The 22474-nt window shown below is 40.5% G+C and overlaps 1 protein-coding gene and 1 non-coding gene across 4 annotated transcripts in view; one reads left to right on the top strand and one right to left on the bottom strand.

Moving 5' to 3' along the window:
* The window catches only part of CDK14 (cyclin dependent kinase 14), a 581124-nt gene extending 560859 nt beyond the window's left edge, over positions 1-20265 (bottom strand). Inside the window, exons 1-3 of one of the 3 annotated variants that reach the window (XM_031664857.1) lie at positions 19908-20021; positions 12666-12697; positions 8122-8167 (exon numbers count right to left, since the gene is read on the bottom strand). In XM_031664857.1, coding sequence (XP_031520717.1) covers positions 8122-8167; positions 12666-12685 — 66 coding nt within the window. In that variant the 5' untranslated portion in view covers positions 12686-12697; positions 19908-20021. Of the gene's footprint in view, positions 1-8121; positions 8168-12665; positions 12698-19907 lie in introns of all 3 variants that reach the window. The other 2 variants (XM_017956186.2, XM_021935106.2) reach the window with 2 other exon arrangements.
* LOC116274813 lies at positions 9561-9665 on the top strand. Its single transcript, XR_004183587.1, has one exon. It is a non-coding gene; the product is annotated as a small nucleolar RNA U13 (small nucleolar RNA).
* Positions 20266-22474: the final 2209 nt, after the last annotated feature.

The following is a 22474-nucleotide window of genomic DNA, read 5'->3' as shown; positions in this document are numbered from 1 at the left end:
CCTTTTGTGTTGCACATGTAACACATCATTTAGATAAAGTAATGCAAACCTCTTGGGGAAAGTTTTGAACTCAATTAGGGCATCTGGGGACAAGCCATATGTTACCAAGCCTTTTCCACACCTGAACCCCAATATGTAATGACCCAAGGATGCTCATTTGTAAGATTAAATAGTCTGCCTTTTAAGAGAAGAGAATCAAGCACTGCAGGACATTCTCCATCATATTCACTTGAAGACAATACAAAGAGAGCTATATAGCTGAAGATTTAAAATAAACGAACACCTATGACACAAAAGAATTTGTAATTCATGTCCTGAAAAACTGTAACTAACATATCTCTTCTTTACCTGTATGTTTTAATAAAAAATGTTTTCATGCAAATCAAAAGTAACCATAAGTTATTCTCACTCATTTTTCTCTGTTGTAGAATAATGCTTACTTACCGGTTTCTTTGTTAGATATTTCTGTATCACTGCTTTAGTTTTTCTTTTGGCTAAAATTTCTGGATTATGAATTTGATATTAATAAATACACAATTATAGGACTAAGATGACTGTATTTTCTGAATCAAAAATCAGAAAGCATTATCTAAAACCAAGAGCTGTTCCAAAAAAATAAGATTGCATATTATTGTAGCAATATCCATCTTCAACTCCTAATAATTCAGCAACAGGTATTTTAAAAGAAAGGCTCTCAAACTCTGAACTCATTTGAGGGATATGACACCCCCCCAAGAATAACCCTTGCTAACTACAGCAGCAAAATTTTCAAGGTGTGTGAATATTTTGATAGGGGAAGTGAAGAGGCCTGCACCAAAATCTTTAAGGAGCACTTAGAAAACTCTCACCCTCCACCTCTACCACAGCCCATCACTGCTTTATAGAATGGGTGCAATCTCCTTTTTTGAAAAACCATTAAAATAGAAAAACTAATAATCCAAGACAACTAAGTTATCCAAGAGATATGTCATAGGTTATAATTTCATATTTGGCACATTCCCATGGGCAAATCTGAAATAAATCAAATTCCTAACTGCAACACAGTCCCCTTCCTTCCCACTCAAAAAAAATACATCAAAACATAATTGAAAGACTGACTTCAACATACTCATTTTTTAAAGAAAAGTATTTACATACTTCAATATTTCAGCTGATCAGAACACAGAATTATAACATGTTCAAGATCTGCTAGACTAGAATAATTCCCAAACTCTGAAAAACATCATAGTTTTATTCTAAATACCACACTTCATTATAGACATCTTACATGAGGGTAGCCAGAGACTGAGAAAACACAAAAGAGCACACAGAATTGTAGAATCCAGGACTCCCTGGGTTCTCTATGCAATTCCAAATGTCTTTCAAAGTATAACTTGCAAGACTGGAGAAAGGTATTTTTAATCAGTGAAAGTTCAAATAAGTACTTGCCTGATGCATTTTCATCTAGGTATAAAAGCACAGATTGAAAACTTTTTTTCTACTGTATTATGACTATATGGGTCATAAAAACCTTAAATTATTTTTTCAACACATTCCTTATACACATAAGATTCATCAGTATCACAGAATTTAGAGTAGCTATTGAAAAGCAAGAAAACCATTAATTTCTGTATTAAAAAATTAATCATATAATGTTGCACTATAAGACATGCCATACTTGCAGATGATTTCAGAATCTTACAATATTTTGCTAATACCTGGCTTTTTCCTAAAACCACTGTAAAATAATTTTCCATGTCCCCAGCCTAAGTTTAGGATGCTCATGCAACACTCAGTTAACAATAAAGTTACCAAGGCAAAATTAATTAATTAATTAATTTTAAGAAAATTCCCAGGCTCATATGCCTAAAACAAAGAACAGTTCGTTTCAAAAGAGTTAATAAAATAAAACTAAAAGACAGCCAGGTAGGGTGGCTCATGTTTGTAATTCTAGCATTTTGAGAGGCTGAAACTGGTGGACTGCTTGAGCCCAGGAGCTCAAGCCCAGCCTGGGCAATATAACGAGATGCCATCTCTTTTATTATTTTTTAAAAAATGGATTTTAAAAAGAAATTTAAGAAAACTAAAAGTTACTAAGAAAGAAGGAAAACTTAAAAAATAAATAGTAAATTGGAAAAATAACCAGAACTTTACACACTGAAAATACAATAGATTCAAAAGGGAAAAGTAAATATTACTTCAATCATTCCCTTAAAATGATGAAAGAGCTCCTTTAAGACACTGATGAGTCCTGAAGAAATTGAGCTTGCAAAACTGAAAGCAAACTGCTGGTTCCAATATCTTGTAATTATGCCTTTTATAAATTTCATGACAGCAAGAATAAGAGTTAAGAGTGTTTGGAACTAGGCTGGGGACGGTGGCTTATGCCTGTAATTCCAGCACTTTGGGAAGCCAAGGCGGGTGGATCACTTGAGGTCAGGAGTTTGAGATCAGCCTGACCAACATGGTGAAACACTGTCTCTACGAAAAATACAAAATTAGCAAGGCGGGTGGCGCATGCCTGCAATCCCAGCTACTTGGGAGGCTGAGGCAGGAGAATCACTTGAACCCAGGAAGCAGAGGTTGCAGTGACCCAAGATCACACCACTGCACTCCAGCTTGGGCAACAAGAGCGAAACTCCACCTCAAAAAAAAAAAAAAAAAGAGTGTTTGGGACTATAAAAAATTTGTCTCAAACACTCAGCACTGGAATCTATGGTCCAATCCTGAGAAAACTCTGACCCACCTTGGCCTCACTGATTTCAATGATTGCTATGGTTCTGAATAGGAGAAGCCATCTCAATCACAACCGAGTAATATAAAGATTTCTAAATTAATGGCTCAAATTCCAGTCAGAAGGAAAATAGGCATAGTATACTGCAGCTGAGCCCATTTTGCATTTGTTGAAGAAAATAGAGTAGTTAGGCTGTACAGAAAGACTTTCTACATCAAAGGTCAGGGTCATCGTTATCTTTTTTTTTTTTTTTTTGAGACAGAGTCCTGCTCTGTCACCCAGGCTGGTGTCCAGTGGCACAATCTCAGCTCACTGCAACCTCTGCCTCCCAGGTTCAAGCAATTCTCCTGCCTCAGCCTCCCAAGCAGCTGGGACTACGGGCACCCGCCACCACGCCCGGCTAATTTTTGTATTTTTAGTAGACACAGGGTTCACTATGTTGACCAGGCTGGTCTCAAACTCCTGACCTCAAGTGATCTCTCCCAAGGTGCTGGGATTGCCACCAGGCCTGGCCCAAAGGTCAGCTTTCAACAAATGAATTCAAACATGCAAATCAGAGCACTGCCCAAGAGGGAACACTAACCACTCTTACAGCAGAGACTTCCTACAGGCTATACAGCCTGCCACCAGGATGCAGGGTGCTCACGATGGAAAGAGGACACTACTCATGTTTTCCATTTCTGTAACATTCTGCCTTTTGAGAATTACAAATTGAATGTGACTAATTCTCCCAAATGTCATACATCTTACACTTTGTGACAGACATGTACTTCCTCTCTGAATCTTTACAGTACTAACCAGACATTTGAGCCACTGTCTGGGACTAGACCTAATTACGATAATTATGTCTACCATCATTAGGGAGATGGTAAATATGATCAAACACTTATAAAAAGGAAAAAACTGAAGCACAGAAAGTTTTAAGCATCAGAAAATTAACACTAAATTTCCAATGAGAGAATTAAGGAGGTAGTGATGTTCTTTTTCAGCTATCTAAAATGTTGAATTTGAAATATAATGACTTCCTGGATTACTGGCATAATTAAAGAACAGTCTAACTTTTAGACCTCTTGCATAGAATAGTTTCATAGCATCTAGGACTGGCAGACATGACCATAGTGAAAATAAAACAGGACAGAAAGTAATATAAAATCTTTTTTTTCTTTTTCTTTTTTTTTTTGAGATGGAGTCTCACTCTATCCCCCAGACTGGACTGCAGTGGTACAATCTCAGCTCACTGCAACTTCCGCCTCCAGGGTTCAGGCGATTCTCCTGCCTCAGCCTCCTGAGTAGCTGGGATTACAGGTGCCCACCACCACACCTGGCTAATTTTTATATTTTTGGTAGAGACAGGGTTTCAGCGTGTTGGCCAGGCTGGTCTCGAACTCCTGACCTCAAGTGATCCACCTGTCTCAGCCTCCCATAGTGCTGGGATTACAGGCATGAGCCACCGCACCTGGTCTATAAAATCTTACGATAAGAGAGAGTGAGATTGAATCTCTACCCAGGCCCAGCCCTGTAAGATGCTGAGAGACGGTCAACCCATAAATGCCTGTGAGGCTGAACTAGATCAAGAGTCAGGCTGAGACCACAACCAGCATGACATAAAATAAACATCACTTGATATATGAATCTTTGAATAGGTGAGTACTATGACAAGAAAGATATTTCGGGAAGGCTGAGTGGAGGAATAAGATGGAGCAGTGATACCAATGAAGAGTTTATTGAACTAAAGTAGGTAAAAGTGAAAAGGTTCTGAGCTGAGATGGCAGCAGCTGCAATGATAATAAAGTCACAAAAATAAAAGATAACTGTTTGAAGCTGGGTGCGGTGGCTCATGTCTGTAATTCCAGCACTTTGGGAGGCCGAGATGGGTGGATCATCTGAGGTCTGGAGTTCGGAACCAACCTGGCCAACCTAGTGAAACCCCGTCTCTACTAAAAATACAAAAGTTAGCTGGGCATTGTGGCGGGCGTCTGTAATCCCAGCCACTTGGGAGGCTGAGGCAAGAGAATCACTTGAACCCTGGAGGTGGAGGTTGCAGTGAGCCAAGGTCGCGCCATTGCACTCCAGCCTGGGTGACAGAGTGAGACTCCATCTCAATAAATAAATAAATAAATAAATAAATAAATAAATAAATAAATGAATGAATAAATAAATAAAGATAACTGTTTGATAAGAGTCAAAAGGTAGGAAAGAGATAGATCGTGAAAGGCCTTGAAAGATAAGCCAGGAGTTCGGAGTTAAACCTGCACCTTTTAAAGTAGTAAGCAGGGGAACAGCAAATTTGTATTTCAGACCTATCATTCTGTTGGAGTGGGAGGCAAGTCGTAGGCAGGGAAGTCAGTTATACAACTACTCCCTGTCCAGGAACAGATGACGAGGCTGAAAGTGCACATGAGCAGTGGGAATGGATATGACAGCAAGGAACAAAAACCAAGCCAACACCTGGATGTGGGGTTGGAGAAAAAGTTAGGATAGCATCAAGTTTTTAGTTTGGAAAATCATGTGGCTGGTAGAGCCAACAGCAGAGACAGGAACAAGAGAAGGTGCATGTTTGGGGAAATACAAGAATTAATAATATGTGCTAAGATTGAGGTGACTGTGAGACACAGAGGCAGAAACCTCTAGCTGGCAGCTGGACATCTGGATGTGAAGGTTAGAATAGAAAGCTGAGTCAGCTACACTGACATCAAGTGTACACCAACCACTCAACCAGAGCATGACAACTGATCACAGAGGACAGAAGGCTGAAGTTATGGATGAGATGGGGAAGACTTAAGCATGTTCAGAGCCTACGGTGAAAGTATCTATTAAAAGGAGAGGGAAGAAAACATAGAAAAGAAAGAAAATAATCAATTATGTAAGCTTCTGGAGTAGAAAGGAGGGAAAGGAATTGAGAGGACAGGAGGAAGAACTAGCCTGGAACAAAACAAAGGACAAAACCCTGAGATCGATGGAGAAAAAAGGAGGTAAGACTGGAGCAAATAAGGGTACATGAATGGGCAGGGTGTTAACAGAGTGAACACCTAATGGTATTAAGAGCTCTTAGAAGTTAGTGGGTGTTACAAGTTGAATTGTGTCCACCAAAAATTCATGTCAAAGTCTTAATCCCCAGTATCTTCTAAAGTGATCTTATTTTGAAAAGGGGTTCGTACAGATGTAATTAAATTAAGAGGAGGTCATACTGAAGTAGGGTGAGCCCCTAATCTAATATGACTTATATCCTTGTAAAAAGGGGAAATTTAGATAGACAGAGATGCATTAAGGGAAAACAATGTAAAAAGATACAGAGAGACGGTGGTCATCTAGAGCTAAGGGGAGAGGCCTCGAATGGATCCTTCTCTAACAGTCCTCTGAAAGAACCAACTCTGCTACCATTTAATGTCAGACTTCTGGTCCCCAGAACTGTGAGACAATAAAAATTCTGTTATTTAAGTTACCCAGTTTGTGGTACTTTGCTAGGGTAGCCCTAGGAAACTAACAGAGAGAAAGCCTTCTACTAAAAGAAGAAAGGGTGGAGGAGGGTTGCAAAAAGGCTTACGGTGAGTGAAGAGTTCAGCAGGAAACAAGTCAGCGGCATAAGGACACAAATGCAAGATGGTCCACAGTTGCCTGACGTTCCAGCTAAGGATGGAAATGATAAATTTATTTACAGAGTGATTTCCTCAAGCAGCTCTTGGCAGCCACTAGGTAAGATAGGAAAAGATGCCAGGTCAAAATCAAGGGCTGGCAGCATATATTACAAATGAAGTACAAAGGGGTAAGGCCATTAAGGATACTGGCAAGACAGTGATGTGCCCTGAGTGAACAGGAAAGGAACTAAAGGGGGAGGATGGGTTGTGGACTATGAGAATGGGATGGGACAGGCAGAGAAGGGATCATCTAGAAACTGGAAGCCAGCAAAGAAGAGATACAGGGAATACATCAGCAGTAAAAGAGCTAAACAGGAAAGATTGTTAGTGGGATTTAATATTTTAAACCTAGGACAGTCCCAGTAAGATGCAGCTCCTGCAGAAACCAAATAAGGGTAAAGCAGGTATGAGATGAGAAAGTCAGGAATGCTAGAATGTTGTATTACAGAGTATACATCATCCATATGGACACTGAGACACCCCCTGCTGGTGACAGGGTAGAGAAAAGAGTGAACCAGCTTTCACCATGCTCAATAAATGGAAAAGAATGACCAGAAATATCCACAAATCATATTTGTATCTAACCACTTATACTAGTCCATTTTCACATTGCTATGAAGAAATACCCAAGACCAGGTAATTTATAAAGAAATGAGGTTGAATTGGCTCAGAGATGCAGGATGTACAGGAATCCTAGTGACTTCTGCTTCCAAGGAGGCCTCAGGAAGCTTCCAATCATGGCAGTAGGCAAAGGCAGAGCCAGCTTCTTACATGGCAGAAGCCAAGAGCAAGAGAGCAAAGGGGGAGGTGCTACACACTTTTAAACAAGCAGGTCTCACAAGAATTCCCTCACTATCACCAGAATAGCACCAAGGGGATGGTTCTAAACCATTCATGAAGGATCCACCCCCATGATCCAATCACCTCCCACCAGGCCCCACCTCCAACATGAGATTTGGCAGGGACACGATCCAAACCATATCATCCCTCGATTCTGGTTCTCATAAAAATCACTGCATGGCTGGATGTGGTGGCTCACAACTGTAATCCCAACACTAGGAGGCTGACATGGGAGGATTACCTGAGACCAGGCCTTCGAGACCAGCATGAACAACATGGTGAGACTCCATCTCTACAAAAACTAAAAAATTAGCCAGGTGGTGGCATATGCCTGTGGTCCCAGCTACTTAGAAGGCTGAGGTGAGAGGATAGGCTGGGCCTTGGAGGTGGAGGCTGCAGTGAGCCATGATGGCACCACTGTACTCCAACCTGGATGACCAAGGGACACCATGTCTCAAAAAATAATAATAGTAATAATAAGAACTACCACCTTTATTAGCTCTGGTATTATACCTTTATATAAAATAACAAAGAGGGACATGGACTAGAAGCTAAGATCAATATACACAGTCTCTAACTAACAGAATTGTTATATTAAATGTAAAGTAAGCAAGAAACCCTATAAAAATGTGCTTGGGGCACTCACAGACCAGATGTAGAACTTTTTTAAATTTTATATGCTTTGTACACATTTTCCTAGGATTTGAAAAAATAAAATAGCTGGAAAATGACAAAATAAGTGCTGGCAGCCTTCTACCTCACAAACATAAAATAACTGACCAAAGCAGAGAAGAATGAGAAAACTCATACATGATCACCCATTTTTATAAAACAAACTAAGTGCTTAATTATCTGGATTATATGCCATAAACATATGAAATTCTCTGCATTTCAAAGGTTTATTCCAATTGCTAAAAATTTTGCATTTCTCACCAAAGAGCCAGGCAGAGTCAATACTTTGTTCTGGAAATCATCAAAGCTAAAAAACAGAGGGATAAAGCAGAACTGCATGAGTTAACCTTTTAATCTACCCATGAGAACAATTCATGAATTGCTGTAGCTATCACCATTTCCAACTATTTCCATACACATACATATACACTTAATTAGAGCTTTTGTCTCCAAAGTTCAAAAGGTTTTATGTGTGGTAATTTTACACTGGTGGAGATTATCTGTATTTTCTGACCTTTCATATATTAGGTATCATTAATATTCTAAAATAAATCATTAAATCAAAAATAAAATTCAAAAATTCACCAGAAGTCATAGTGTAGTTATTGTTCATCACTTCAGGAAAAATGGGGCCACTTAAGGACATGGTCTGGGCATTTATTGGAGACAAAAGGTAAAAAGACATTTGGAAAGTTCTGCAGTCATTTCACAGATATGAAGTTGATGCTTTACCCAAGACTCTCATCACAATGTCACTGGAAACATCATGTCCACTAAAAACTATGACACAAAATACCAATCTTCTTTCATCTTCAATCTAGCTTAACCATGTGTTTCTCCAATAATTATTTAGCCCCTTCATTATGGCCAGTACTATGCCAAACCCTTCCAAACATCGAGAAGTTGGGAGGGGAAAAGGACTGAAACTAATAAAATTTTACTTGGGATGTCTTTAGAAATGATTAGTCCATCCAAGTAAAACGTGCAGATTTAGCCCACAGAACATCAAATGACTAATATTGTAGTCAGGGACCAAATAATGAAATGAAAAACAAAATGATCATTCATAGAATGTTCCATCTCCAACTATGACCGACTTCAGCAAAATTCCCTATTGTTTGCTTATTGTAAATACCTGAAGGCTTCAATAATTCCAAACTGTTCAATATAAACACACACACAAGCACATGCATGCGCACACAAACACAGCCCAGTTTACAACAAGCATAGTTCCTGAATATAATTCCAGTCTGGTTTGGGCATTTCAGTCTATGATTAAGTAAGTCTGTATTTCTTTTTCTCCTGTGTTCAAGGTCAAACATTTGACACACACTCTAGAAGCATCCTCTACATGAATCAGGGAGTTGCTACCAAACTCCTGCTCAGGCACTCTCTGGAAGAGGCCACTCCTTGAGATAAGGAGCCCTCCAGCTCATAAATACTGAATAAGGAGAGTTGCCACACCTTATTGCATACCTAAGAAGCTGACCCAACCCTCAAAGTTTTAAGACTCAAATCTGAATTGATTCCAACGGACTGTAGAGTCCCTCAGCTCCAGGAGAGAGAAAGAGAAAGAGAAAAATAAGCGTTCAAGAAAATTTCTACCATTATAATCTGAAAATGATCACAGAAAACTCAGTTCCTACGTACACAACCAGAGTTTCAGTGCTTTTTTCTGATGTGATAAAGTTGTCATTTTGATCCTTTTGTATAGTTCATAAGCGTGATGACTAGGGTTTCACCTCACGTGTAAGACGTGCCTCCCTCAAACCTTATTACAAAGTCAGCACATTACCTGTCTGACATGAAAACATGAAAAAAAAGTTGTAATCTTATGTTGGTTGTTACATTATTTAGAATCCTACATTTAGAGCTAAGAGGCAACCTGAAGATCACAGTTCAACTGATTTTACAAATGAGAATGTCGAGGCCAGGGTAAGTTAAACGACCTGCCCAAATAACTAGAAAGTGGCAGATGAGAATCCACACTACCTGACACCTAATTCATCACTCTCTCTACTCCTCTACAATAGATATTTACTCGCATTCAATAGATACTTACTGAATGTTAACTATGTGCAACACACCCAGGGATTAAAAACTTGAACGCAATCATCCCCATGTGGAATCTAAACAACGGTGGGCTTTAGATAATACTTTCTCAGTTTTAATATGCAAGTCATCACATGAAGCTTTATGTGAAATGTTAAGAGGAATATCTGAAATTAACTTTCCTCATAGCTGTAATTCTTCATTTTTAATCCTTCCATCTACTCTGTAGCCCTTCCAACTACAGAAGGTGGATGTCAGAGTGAGAGCATTGATGATGATGATCATGAAGGCAATGAAGATAACACCAATTATGAGATATTCCCTTTTTGTGAGCCATTATTCTGAAACCTTTATGTGCGTTAGCTTATTTCATTCTCTCAACTACCTTAAAGGGAAGATACTATTATTATCTCTATTTTACAAAGGATGTGAAATGAATAAGTCAAACACCCAAACAGGGGATAGTTGAATTAGGAATTATAACCCAGCATGGCTTCATTACTACTATCTCCCAAGCTTTTCTGGCCTTGAGTCTTTCCTTCATTAGCTGGAAATTACCTGCCCCTTCTGGATCTCAATTTCTTTATCTGTGAAATGATGGAGTGGGAAAATTATTATTTCCAATGGATCTTCCAAGTCGAGCATTCTGTGATTTACTGATTTGTGATAGTTACCAATCTCTTGTGGCAGAGGAAGGAAACCACTTTGCAAAACCTAAGGATGATTTTGACCCAAGTTACAAACTCCAAACCTCTGACTATGCAGAGGTTTCAGAATAACAGAGAGAGGGAGCAGTTACCAGCCTCAGGTGTTTTTTAAAGCTAATCACTAACAATAGTGTTTAAGCAAGAAAAAAGGTTTTCAAAATTCCTAATGATTATTAGGAAGAGTTTGTAAAAACATGGGAAAATATAATGTTATTGTACCAAAGAAAAAAGCAGGATGTAATAATGGGCTGCTTTTTCAAAACACAGGGAAAGCAGCAAGAACATTCAACAGTTGTTGTATCGGGGTAACAGGATTTATGAGATTTTTTTCTTTCTCCTTTTCCTTATTTCTCTTTTTTTTATGTAAGCTTAAATTATCGCCATAATTAGATGGGAAACTTTCTTTACAAAGAGAAAAATGGTGCCAAATATTCTCATATTGATTTCTCCCGAAAAGAAAGAAAACACTCTCCTGAAAAACATCTCAATAACAACACTACAGAAATTCCAGAAATACAGGTTTAGAGGAAAACTCCACTATTGCACACTATGAAGGGAGAAGAAAAGACTCCTCTATTGCTTCAAGTCTACAAGAATTAAGTTTTGTAGAGGATGTCACAGGAACGTTGGCAGGGAAAGTTGCTTCAGAGTCCAGGGACACACAGGTTTGTAAAGCTCAGCCCAGGAAAAAGAGAACAGGTGCAGCAGATGAAGCAGCAGACCGTATCAGCCAAATGACGCTGGCCCCATCCAGAAATCCCAGCCTGGAGCAGGTTCTCCCTGAGCAGACCTGCCATGCACCACAGCCAGCCACATGGCCAAAGGGACTTTCCATGAGCACAAATGCCCTTTCCTCACTGAAGTACTGCAGCAGAGGGAAGCCAGGTAGCATATTTCATGGAATATGTAACTATTAAAACAAACCACCAAACCAAACTAATTTATGCTTTCATCAGGCCTTAGAGTAAGCACACTGTATAGATAACACCCATGTTCCTATACAAAAACACAATGTAGGCCGGGTGCAGTGGCTCACACCTGTAATCCCAGCACTTTGGGAGGCCAAGGCGGGTGGATCACAAGGTCAGGAGATCGAGACTATCCTGGTTATTATGGTGAAACACCGCCTCTACTAAAAATACAAAAAATTAGCCGGGTGTGGTGGTGGGCACCTGTAGTCTCAGTTACTCGGGAGGCTGAGGCAGGAAAACGGCGTGAACCCAGGAGGCAGAGCTTGCAGAGAGCCGGAATCATGCCACTACACTCCAGCCTGGTCAACAGAGCAAGACTCCATCTCAAACAAACAAACAAACAAACACACACAATCTATATATACATGTGGCCCAGTTTACAACACAGATCAACGAGTGTGGCTCACGATGGTTACAACGAAACACTTCACTCTTTAGCACTGTGAAAACATTTTGTAAACATTCATTATTTCTCTAGTGATTCCCACTTTTACTACAAAAATTCAGGAATGATTGCAATTTTAAAATCACATTCAGGATGCTATTAATTACACATGAACTCTCTGCCTTACTTGAACAGTATTTTATACTGCTTTGTGGCAAATAGATCAAGACAGATCTGATATACAAAGAATAGGAAAACCAGAACATGAAAAGTCACCTTCTCCTTTGGGAGACTGACAGACAATATATGGCATCAACAACACATCACACCCTGATTCAGCTGAGGTCTGCAAGGAGCCATGGTGCCCAACTTACCAACAGTTCCAGACTTGCCTTAAGCACATACATCACGCTGCATGTCTAAAGCACTACCACCAGCAAGAAGGCAACAACACAAAGGCCTGCATGTGTCTTCTAATTAGTTTATTAATTGAAAAAGACATATTTCTGTTACTTGCTACCAAAACTCATTTGAACGATTATTTTAAAATTTGAAAATATCATAATGCAATGAAATAAACAGATGTCATCTTGTGTGTGTGTTTTAAAGGCATTTTTTTCTGTTTCTAAGTACAAAGTTGGCACCTACTGACTACCTGGTACTAACATTAGATGAAGAAATGTAACCTACCTCATCAAAGGTGGTGTCATCTTTCTTCAAAGCTATAAAATAAGAAGGAAAAGGAAACAGTTATTATGAAAAATTCCAAAGAGACTAAGTTATAGAAAACAGAAAAAAAAAACAAGGCAGTATGGTGTTTTCATTTCAGAAAGTAAATTGTACCCGAACCTGAATAACAATGTTATGATACAAATACGAAAACTGCAAATGAAAGAGAGAGAACTGCACAGCATGAATCTTTTTGAAATATTTTTCATAAATACACAAATAGAACTATCCTCCCAGATCTAAGAAAGAAGCACACATAACTGCTCCCTATGTCTTCTTTAGTTGGAACATGTTTTAATGAAAGTATAAAAGAATCACAAAGTAATCTTGAAGAAATTTCCCCTTAAACTCCTGGGTTTTGAGAAGATATCACCAATTGTTAGGATGACACCTACTTTGCATAGAGCCCTGAATGACACTTTCATACTGAGTAAAGAGTAGATATGTTGATGAAAGACTAAGCCTGTTAAAATAAGCATTGCAGAGTGAGAGACATAATTTAAACATTTCAACATGATAAATTTCATAACAAAGTATTTCAAATGAAAATACATTCAGAATATTTTATAGGAACCAGCAAATACTTCAAATTTATTTTAAATATGGTCATGTGTCACTTAACAACTGGGATACATTCTGAGAAATGCACCGTTAGGCAATTTCATTGTGCAAATGTCACAGAGTGTACTTATACAAACCTAGATGGTATCACCTACTACATACCTAGGCTATATGGTATAGCCTATTACTCCTAGGCTACAAACCTATACAGCATGTTACTGTACTGAAAACTGTAGGCAACTGTAACACAATGGCAAGTATTTGTGTATCTAAACATAGAAAAATGTACAGTAAAAATACAGTATTATAATCTTGCGGGACCACTATCATATGACTGTCCATAGCTTTAGAACTGGAATTTTTTCACCCAACATAGAAAGAGAAGAATTTCACCTACAGTTGGCAAACATCTAGTTCCTTACATTTTACAATTACTTAGAATGTTTCATATTAAGAAGAATGCATTAAATAGCTAATTTATCTTACTAGCTGGAGAAATGTTTCAAATTTACAGAACTGTGCATAGGTGTTTGCTGCTTTAAACCTGATTTAGTCTGGATAGAAGCACTTGGGTAGCTATTACTTGGAAAGCTTTGTTCTGACAAAAGCAATGAAAAGCAAATTATTCTGGCAATTAAGCTCTGAGAAAAGTAATGTGCCTAAACTGAAGCTATCATAGAAAAGCTTAGGATACATACTCTAACACTCGTGAAAAGGTTATTTTCTCTGTTTCATATATTTGTGTTTTCAAGAATGTGACTGTGGTGAATTAAGGGATGGATGCAGGTAGGCTGAGGGAAATAAAATGTTTCTAAAAGTTTCTTATTTTTCCCTTTTGCCTAATAAACTAATCTTTCTTTATTGGATAACCATTTCTTCTGAAAGTGAATGGAAAATAAAAAGACAGTCCTTTGTTGTGAATGGCTTATCTTGCATTCAATTACTTGCACATGTTTTAATTATGTATTTAACTTAACCTACATTAAATCTAAAATAACCTACATTAAATCTAAAATAATCTGTTTTGAAAGAACCATATTAAGATCCCAGCTAACTTCTAATGACTGCGTTTTCACTAGAATTTAACTTCTAAGCTACAAGGCTCTGTATAAATACCAGTCAACAATATTACTATACTGTCTACTCCCTCAACCCAAGGCGTGTCCTTTAATTAACATACTTGACTAATGAGTCCTTTACAAAACATTAGTAATGTAATTCTAAATATAGACAAGTTGCTCCATCTGAAAAACAAAATTCTTTGGAATAAGAAATTAATAGCCCATTGATTTCACATACAAAGTCCAACATAAGCAAATTACCATACAGCCTCATACCTAGCTCATTTAACAAAGATTAATGGAACACACGCACTATGTGGTTGCCATGCAAGATGCAAAGCTACAGCAGTAAACTTGTAATTCACGGCACAAACTTTTAAATATACTGTCTTTATTTTGGACCTTATAAAAGTTCTGGAAATTTAGCCATGTGTTTTCTTAAGCAAAGCATCCAGTGGTTCTTTTTAACTACAGTTGATACTACCCCACCAGGTGCAGTGGCTCACGCCTGTAATCCCAGCACTTTGGAAGGCTGAGGCGGATGGATCGCCTGAGCTCAGGAGTTTGAGACCAGCCTGGGCAACAGGGGGAAACCCCATCTCTACAAAAACAATACCAAATACATACATACACACATACATACATACATACATACATAAAATGAGCCAGGCATTGAGGTGGTGCCCTGTGGTTCCAGCTATTCGGGAGGCTGAGGTGGGAGGATCACATGAGCCTGGGAGGCAGAGGTTGCAGTGAGCCAAGATTGCGCCACTGCACTCCAGTCTGGGCGACAGAGTGAGACCCTGTTCCTCTGCTGCCAAAAAACAAGATACTATCCCTTAGGGAAATGTAAATATGGAATGAAGACCCTCAAGTTGAGAAATGAAGACAGCAGAAAACTAGACTGTCTTGAACAGCGAGACTGGACTATTTCCTTCTTATCTCCTAGTCCTGACAATTCTCCAACATTCTGGACAAAGAGGCGGGGTCTGGAGGTACCAAGAGGAGAAAACAGAAGAAACTGCAAGTGTATTTGCTATGACATAAAGAACAGGAAGCCAGATTCTCTCATCTGCACAATACTCTCAAGCTCAAGGTTACCACAGAACACCATTACTTCACTGAAGTCATTCGCTGCTACATTCACACCTTACACGGTTTCTTCTAAATACTGAGTCCCTGTCCTGAACAGCAGTTAACAGTGACAATAAACACCAACTTAAGATGTGTTTGCCAGATATTCATCAGGTCACTGATAAGTAAATTCTGACCCAAACAAGAATACAACATCTCATTATTGATTACATTCCCTGATGGCCGTAGTCATTCATGTAAATGTAAATCCACAATTATCTTGAAGGATTTCATGGAGTAACAGGCATATTACACAATTCTGGAATAGCCAAGGGGCATATCAAAATATTTCAGATCAGCAGATATTCTATTCAGTCTTCTGCTCACACATTGCTTCCTCTAGAAAGCTTCTCATGATTTCACCTAGATGAAAGTGGCGCTCCTCCTGTGTTCTCCAACAGCAAATTTTGCTAATCTTCACGGCAGAATTTGTTACTTTGTATTGTAAATGCCTATTCATTGGCCTGTTTTCCCTTAAAATCCTTGAGGACAGGGATCAGCCACATTGGTCAGCCAATCTGACTGTCAGAACAATGTCTACAGTGGAAAGGAGTTACTCAGTAATTATTTGTTGAATTAATGAGCCCTACCTCAATGGCAAAAGGAGAGTATCTTTTGAGACACACTTAAGTTTTGGTGTATGAAAATGATACATTGGTTCTCCCTTAAAAGATCATAGATATAAATTCTATTGTGTAGTTTTCAAATTAAAATATTTTGAAGTTGCATTGGGGAAAATATGGTACAATAGTTAAATTTTGTGTCTGAACATTTAACCTTACATTTCTCTTTTCTGACATAATGAATTCATCAAATGACAACTGGACTCTAGAATTACACACTTACAGCACAAGGTAACAAACCCCAAACTTCAGTGTAATCACAGCCTCTTCTTTTTATTTAGTTCCCTCACAAACCATATCCTTTAAAGAAATAGTATACACGGGGTTCATCTCAAATATCGCAGAGTATAAACTTCCTTTCTCTAGGAGATAGTCCAAATAAGTATGAAGAAGTGTATTCAAATAAGTACAAAAAAATATCAGTTTGACCTTAATCATAAACCGGATATTACATAAAGCCTTTCTTCTTCTAGGCTAACATTCAAAAATAAAAAAGAAACAAGAAAGAAAAGAGGAAATGAACTTTAATATACTTAAACTATTCAATAATTAAGTTCCCATTTGTCTTTGTTAGCCTAAATTTAAAAAAAAAAAAAAAGTGTGAGACAACTGTAGTAATTCCTAAATAGGTGACCATATTGACACTATTTAGTAGAAAACCATAAATACTACTGAAATTGATGGGTGCCTTTAAAATTCAATTACACCCATCTTATAAAAGAACCATAACTATATCGTAGTCATTCCCTGGCAGATATCGTAAATTAGAGTGCTATGACTTGAAAGCCAATGTGTTTTATAATATAGTAATCTCAGATCAGCTGTATTTGGGGTGGACAGTGACAAACTCAGCATGATCTCTGATGTGTAAACAAATTAAACATTAGCATTGCTTTATGTATTCAGAATTATTATTATTAATGATAAACACTGATCGGATATCAGATACTTTCAAACATTTCCTCATTTTCAATAAATGACTGATTAATAATTTCTTTCAGCTAAACAATAATATTGTACATTTCACCATACAACAAGCTACACTTTTGGATCATACTAAAGCAGCAAAATAAAGTCAGTATATCTATTTCAAAAGCCATCTTAGATTGGTTAAGGAGAATGAGTATGTTGCAGTGTGGATTATTCAACAAGAATAAACCATTCGCTCTTTGATCTCCTCTTGAAGTACCAGTGAAGAAAGGAGGATGATGGGGTATAAACAGAAATTGGAAGGAATAATGACAGCCTACGGTATGACCTTCATCTTGTGATAGATACTGCACTAGATTTTTCATGTATTTTATCCGTTTTAGTCTTCACATATATTCAACTTACATGAATATTTACAGATGAGGACTCTGGGCTTTAGAGAAATTCCACTGGCTGCCAAAGGCACAGAGCAAGCAGGGAAAACCAAGTTCAAATCCAGGCCTGCCTAACTCAAAACCACATGCTGTTTTAAGGCTGGCTACACTACAAAGTCAATGGCCACTTCCCTCTTCTCTCGCTTTCTATCTATAAGATCAGTTAAGTCAGTATGATGGAATCCCTAATAATAACAAAAACAATGATAATATATCTTGAACGTTTACTGAGTCTTTATTTAATGTGCCACACAGGACATGGTATGCATTATTTCACTAAAAGCCAACAACAAAACTGAGTTGTACATGAAAAACTGAAGCTGAGAGAAGTTGAGGGACCTCGGCTAGGCATGGCAACACCGGAAACACCCAGTCTGTGTGACACACAGCCCACATTCTTAACTCATGCACTATATAATCCCACAGTAAGCCCTCAACTCAACCACCTCTAGCACCTTAAAAATCCTTAGATAATCAGAATGAGTCCACTGGTTTTAATTTTGCAAATACAATATAAAACACCAAGAAAATAAGAAAATACAGATTTTGTTTCTGTAATGCTACTTTTAATGAATGTCCTTGGCTTGGTATACAACTATAATCACTTCAGTATCTACTTTTACAGTATTCCACAATGAGATCTGCAATTCAGAATCATACCTTCCATCAATACAAGAAATAATCAGCTGTGCTCACTGCACTGTATTCTGTGTCCTAAAGGGAGGATATAAAATCCACCAGATCTTAGAAGACATTTTAACAAGAGTTGGATTCAAAAGGAGTTTCACATCACTAAATCTCAGTAAGCTAGAAAATCCAATTAACTATAATACCCCCATTTGCCAGTACTGTACTTAATCCAAATTTTACTGATTGTCGATCAAAACCTTGAAATTATTTAAACATAAGGAACTTTTATATTAATGTCCTTGGTTTCTTACTGAGACTCAATTGCAATGAATTATTTAACACAAAACTGGAGGGGCTCCAACAGAATCATTAGCATTAGTAAACATATAGTTAATGTGTTTTAAAACCGGGCTTAATGGACTCCAGAACCCGCGTCTGTAAAGGTTTGGGTCAGGGCTGAAACATCCTCGTTAATAATGCACACGACTCAACATTTCCCTCTCTCACACTCTTCTTGGCTTCAAACTTCATATGAATGCAGGGACTCTTCATATGTATCTCCAACTCTGAAGAGTGAAATTAATATCCAATACATGCAATAAATAAAACTAAAGATTGGTTTCATACCATAACTTTACAGTCATCTTGGGAAATATTTTGCATACCAACACAAAATTTTAAGTTAAAAGACCAAAAAAACAAAAAAAACAAAAAACACTTGGCTACATTTCGATCCATTGCACTCTCTCACTTGAAGAAAGTTTGTATATCTCACAATGAATGGGTGGAAGAATATCCGTAACACTCATGTGCATCCCAGGGTTTTATTTTAAGGAACTAAGTACCTTTATGCTTAATTTCCATTAACACCTTTGTTAACATGGACGACATTTTAAACAAGTGAAACAAAGACTAGGCAGCTTCCTAGGGACTCGCAGGGATTATTTTTTGTGGCTATAGCATTCTCTTGCTCAGGGTAGTTACGTGTATCAGTGAAAGTTGTGACAGTTGGGGGGGGGGCAGCTACCTCTTCAGGTTAAAAGGGGTTTTCTATGCCCCATACTCAAAATCTAACAAACCCATTCCACGTGACACTGCTGTCACCCTATTACAACCTGTGACATGCATTTATTCCTCACTGTCCTAAACACTGTTGGTCAGTTGGTTGGTTGGTTTAAAGACAATAGCCCATGAGCTCTAGTAAATGGAACAAGTTCCGGAGACATTCCTAAATGTCCAGACAACTCCACAGCGCGTATTTCTCTCCAGTCGCGGGAAGATTCTGAGACCTCGAGACTGAACACCCAAATCTCGCTTTCCAGGACCCGAAGTACCGAACAATAGGTCCCAAGGTAACTGTCCCACTTCCCTTCAGGTTGAATATGTTAAACAATACCAGGGCACAGTCTAACGTTTCACCAATTTCCAAAGCTAAATTACTGACTAAACGCCCAATATCAAAGTCTGTGCACAAAAAATAACAAGTGGCCCAAGCAGCCGCGCAACCCCTGGCGCGGTGGGAGCCGAGGGGTTCCCTCGTCCGTCCCCCACGCGCGCGAAAGCGCGAGCACTAGTGGCGGAGGAGGGGGGAACCCATATTGTAGGCTTGAGAGAGACTACAAATGAACCCCCAGATCCTGAGGGAGAGGGGTCTCTTTCCTTTGCGTCCTCGCCCTCCCCGGGGTCCCTAGCACTGTGCCCTCGACCCCCGCTCGCAACGCACCCCACGCCAGCCCCGCTGGCAGCTGCATGGCTGGTGCCAGGAGCGCGGCGGGGGCGCGGGCCGAGGGGACCGGGCGCTGGGGGTGCCGGGGGCAGCGCGCTACTCACCAATGCGGCTGAAACTCTCCGACAAAGTTCTCCGCAACTTCTTCATCTTGCCGATCTTCTCGGCTGGCTGCGGCTCAATGAGGTCGCACATCTGGGCGACGCAGGGCCCCGGCAACTTCCCTAAACTGGTCCAGGGCACAGCTCAGACAACGGCGAGGGCGCGCGCCGCGGGGAAAGCGGCGCCTCCTCCTCTTCCACCTCCTCGGCCGGCCGGGAGGCGACGCGCAGGGCTAGGGAGGCGAGCAGCAAGCAGGCGGCGGGCAGCAGGCTCCGCTCCGGCCTGGGCCGCGGCTGGGCGGGCGGGGGCGGTTTACGTGGTGCCGGGGGCGGCCGCGCTCGCCGCCGCCGTGGTGGCCCCGCGCCGCGCCGCCGCCGCCCGGCTCATTTTCCCTCCTTTGTAACGGAGAGAAGCGCGGCCGGCAGGGGGAGTGGTGCGGCCGAAGGAGGAGGCGGGGGCGGGCCGGGGACAAGGTGCGGGAGTCGCCTGGCGCCCAGTGCGCGGGGCGAGGGCGAGTGGGCCGGCAGGAGAAGTTCTGAGCCCAGAGTTGCGGGCGCTGGGCAGAAGGAGCCGCGGCGCGGAACCGCCAGCCCGACCGCTCCTGCAGCCCTCCTGCTGCCGCCGCCACGCCTCTCCCTCGACGAAGGCCCCCGGGCGCGGGAACCTAGCAGATCTTGGCTCCCCGCTAGCCTCCCGCGTCCTCCGCGGCCCTCTGCGTCTGGCTCGCACCCCGGCGGCGCCCGGTCCCGGCCGCGCCCCCTCCCGGCCGCCCCCGCGCTCCTCCCCCGCCGCGCCCGCGCGCCGGAGGATCGCGAAGGGGCCAGGGTGGGAGCGGGCAGCGTCTGGGGACAGCGTCTTGGGCTATGGGGAGGCTACCGAAAGGAAACGGGCCGAGTCCAGTTGTTTCAGTGGTTTTCTCCTTCCAGGAGCGCGTGTGAAAAAGAGCGGAGTTGGGCGGAGGGCAGCTGCAAGGACTGCCTCCTGGACTGGGTGCGGTAAGGCCTTAGGGATGCATTCAGATGTAGGGTGCCTTATTTTTGGCCGAGAAAGCTGTCAAGTGAAAGATCCAAGGGGAAAGGTGGGCCCAGATTTTTTTTGTTGTTGTTTGCGGTGGGTTTTTTGTTTGTTTTGAGGTCAAGTGCAGAAGCAGCGGAAGCTTCAACTGTAACCCTCCAGAAGGCAGGGATCATGCTGTTTCCCTCCTTGTCTCTGATCTTGGTGACACATGTAGGAGATTTCTGATAGGAATACCCGGTTCCGCAGTAAATAGCAGATACAGCCCTTGGTCTTTTTCTATTAAATTCTTAGAATATATTTCTGAATTGGGAGATTTAGAGGCTAAACAGATTCCGACTTCTTTTTCCCCACCTCAAAAACAGAACTTTAAAAAGGAGTGGGGGAGGTGTTTATAAAATCCCAGGACAAAGAGTTCCAGCAGCAACACACATCGTCTTCATTCTGAAAAAACCTGGTGCGGCGTGAGTTCCAAACGTCAGTCTCTCAGGGGAGAGAGAAGGAAGGTGGGGGAGGGCTTGATTGTGTTGATTTGGGGCCAGCAAACTCCTTATGAATAGAAACGTTAGTAATCTTGAGTCATCTGGCTGTGTAAGTAATAAGAGCTTGTGAGGGTGTGACAATGCCGTTTGGTTTGAAGGAAATTGGGGAGTTTATATTTTGTTAAAAGATTTTTTATCTTAAAAACTAGCCCCCTGCCTTCCTTAAATTGTGAGGTAAAACAGTGATTTGTTCTGCCCTACACTGAGCACATTGTAGGATCTTGATAGATTGCGGATGATAAAAGACAGGAAGTCAAGCTAAGTGGGGAGCAGAGGGGGGCAAGGAATTCGCCAGGAAAGTCCATATGAGTTAAAACGCAAAGCTGTTGGATCCTGGCTGCCATATCTAGATAATTACAGACAGCACCAAGGGTGGCCTCATACCGGAAAAAAGTTTGACTTTTACCACTTCCTCAGGTTAGTTAGGTAGAAAGTTTTCAGCAGTTATGAATGAAAAGACAAATTCAACCAATCAAAACACTAATAGGTTGTACGAGTCAACAAATACGAAGAAAGATTAACGAACTTTCACTATTATACACCTGTGACTGTTATCCACTGTGACAATGGCTGTTTCAAATATATAATATGTTAAATATATATTTTTTTACCTTCCCAGTATTTTTTTTTTTTTTTTTTTTCCGAGACAGGGTCTGTCGCCCAGGCTGGAGTGCGGTGGCGCGATTTTGGCTCACTGCAACCCGCTCCTGGGCTCAAGCCATCCTCCGACCTCAGCCTCCTAAATAGCTGGGACTACGGGTGCGCACCACCATGCCTGGCTAATTTTTGTGTTTTTTGTAGAAAAGGGGTTTCATCATGTTACCCAAACTGGTCTCCAACTCCTGAGATCAAGCAACCCACCCGCCTTGACCTCCCAAAGTTCTGGGATTACAGGCGTGCAGCACCATGCCCGTCCCCTTTCCAGTATTTCTGACTTTAAAAAAGTAGTCAGCTTCTTCTTAAATTATGGTAAAAGCATACAAAAGTATGCACCAATTTTCTTAAATAAGATC

This window comes from Papio anubis, chromosome 4, assembly GCF_008728515.1.
Source record: "Papio anubis isolate 15944 chromosome 4, Panubis1.0, whole genome shotgun sequence".
Classification (NCBI taxonomy): Eukaryota; Metazoa; Chordata; class Mammalia; order Primates; family Cercopithecidae; genus Papio; species Papio anubis.
Note: the sequence above shows the minus strand (reverse complement) of the source record. Positions and strands in the feature narration are given on the sequence as shown.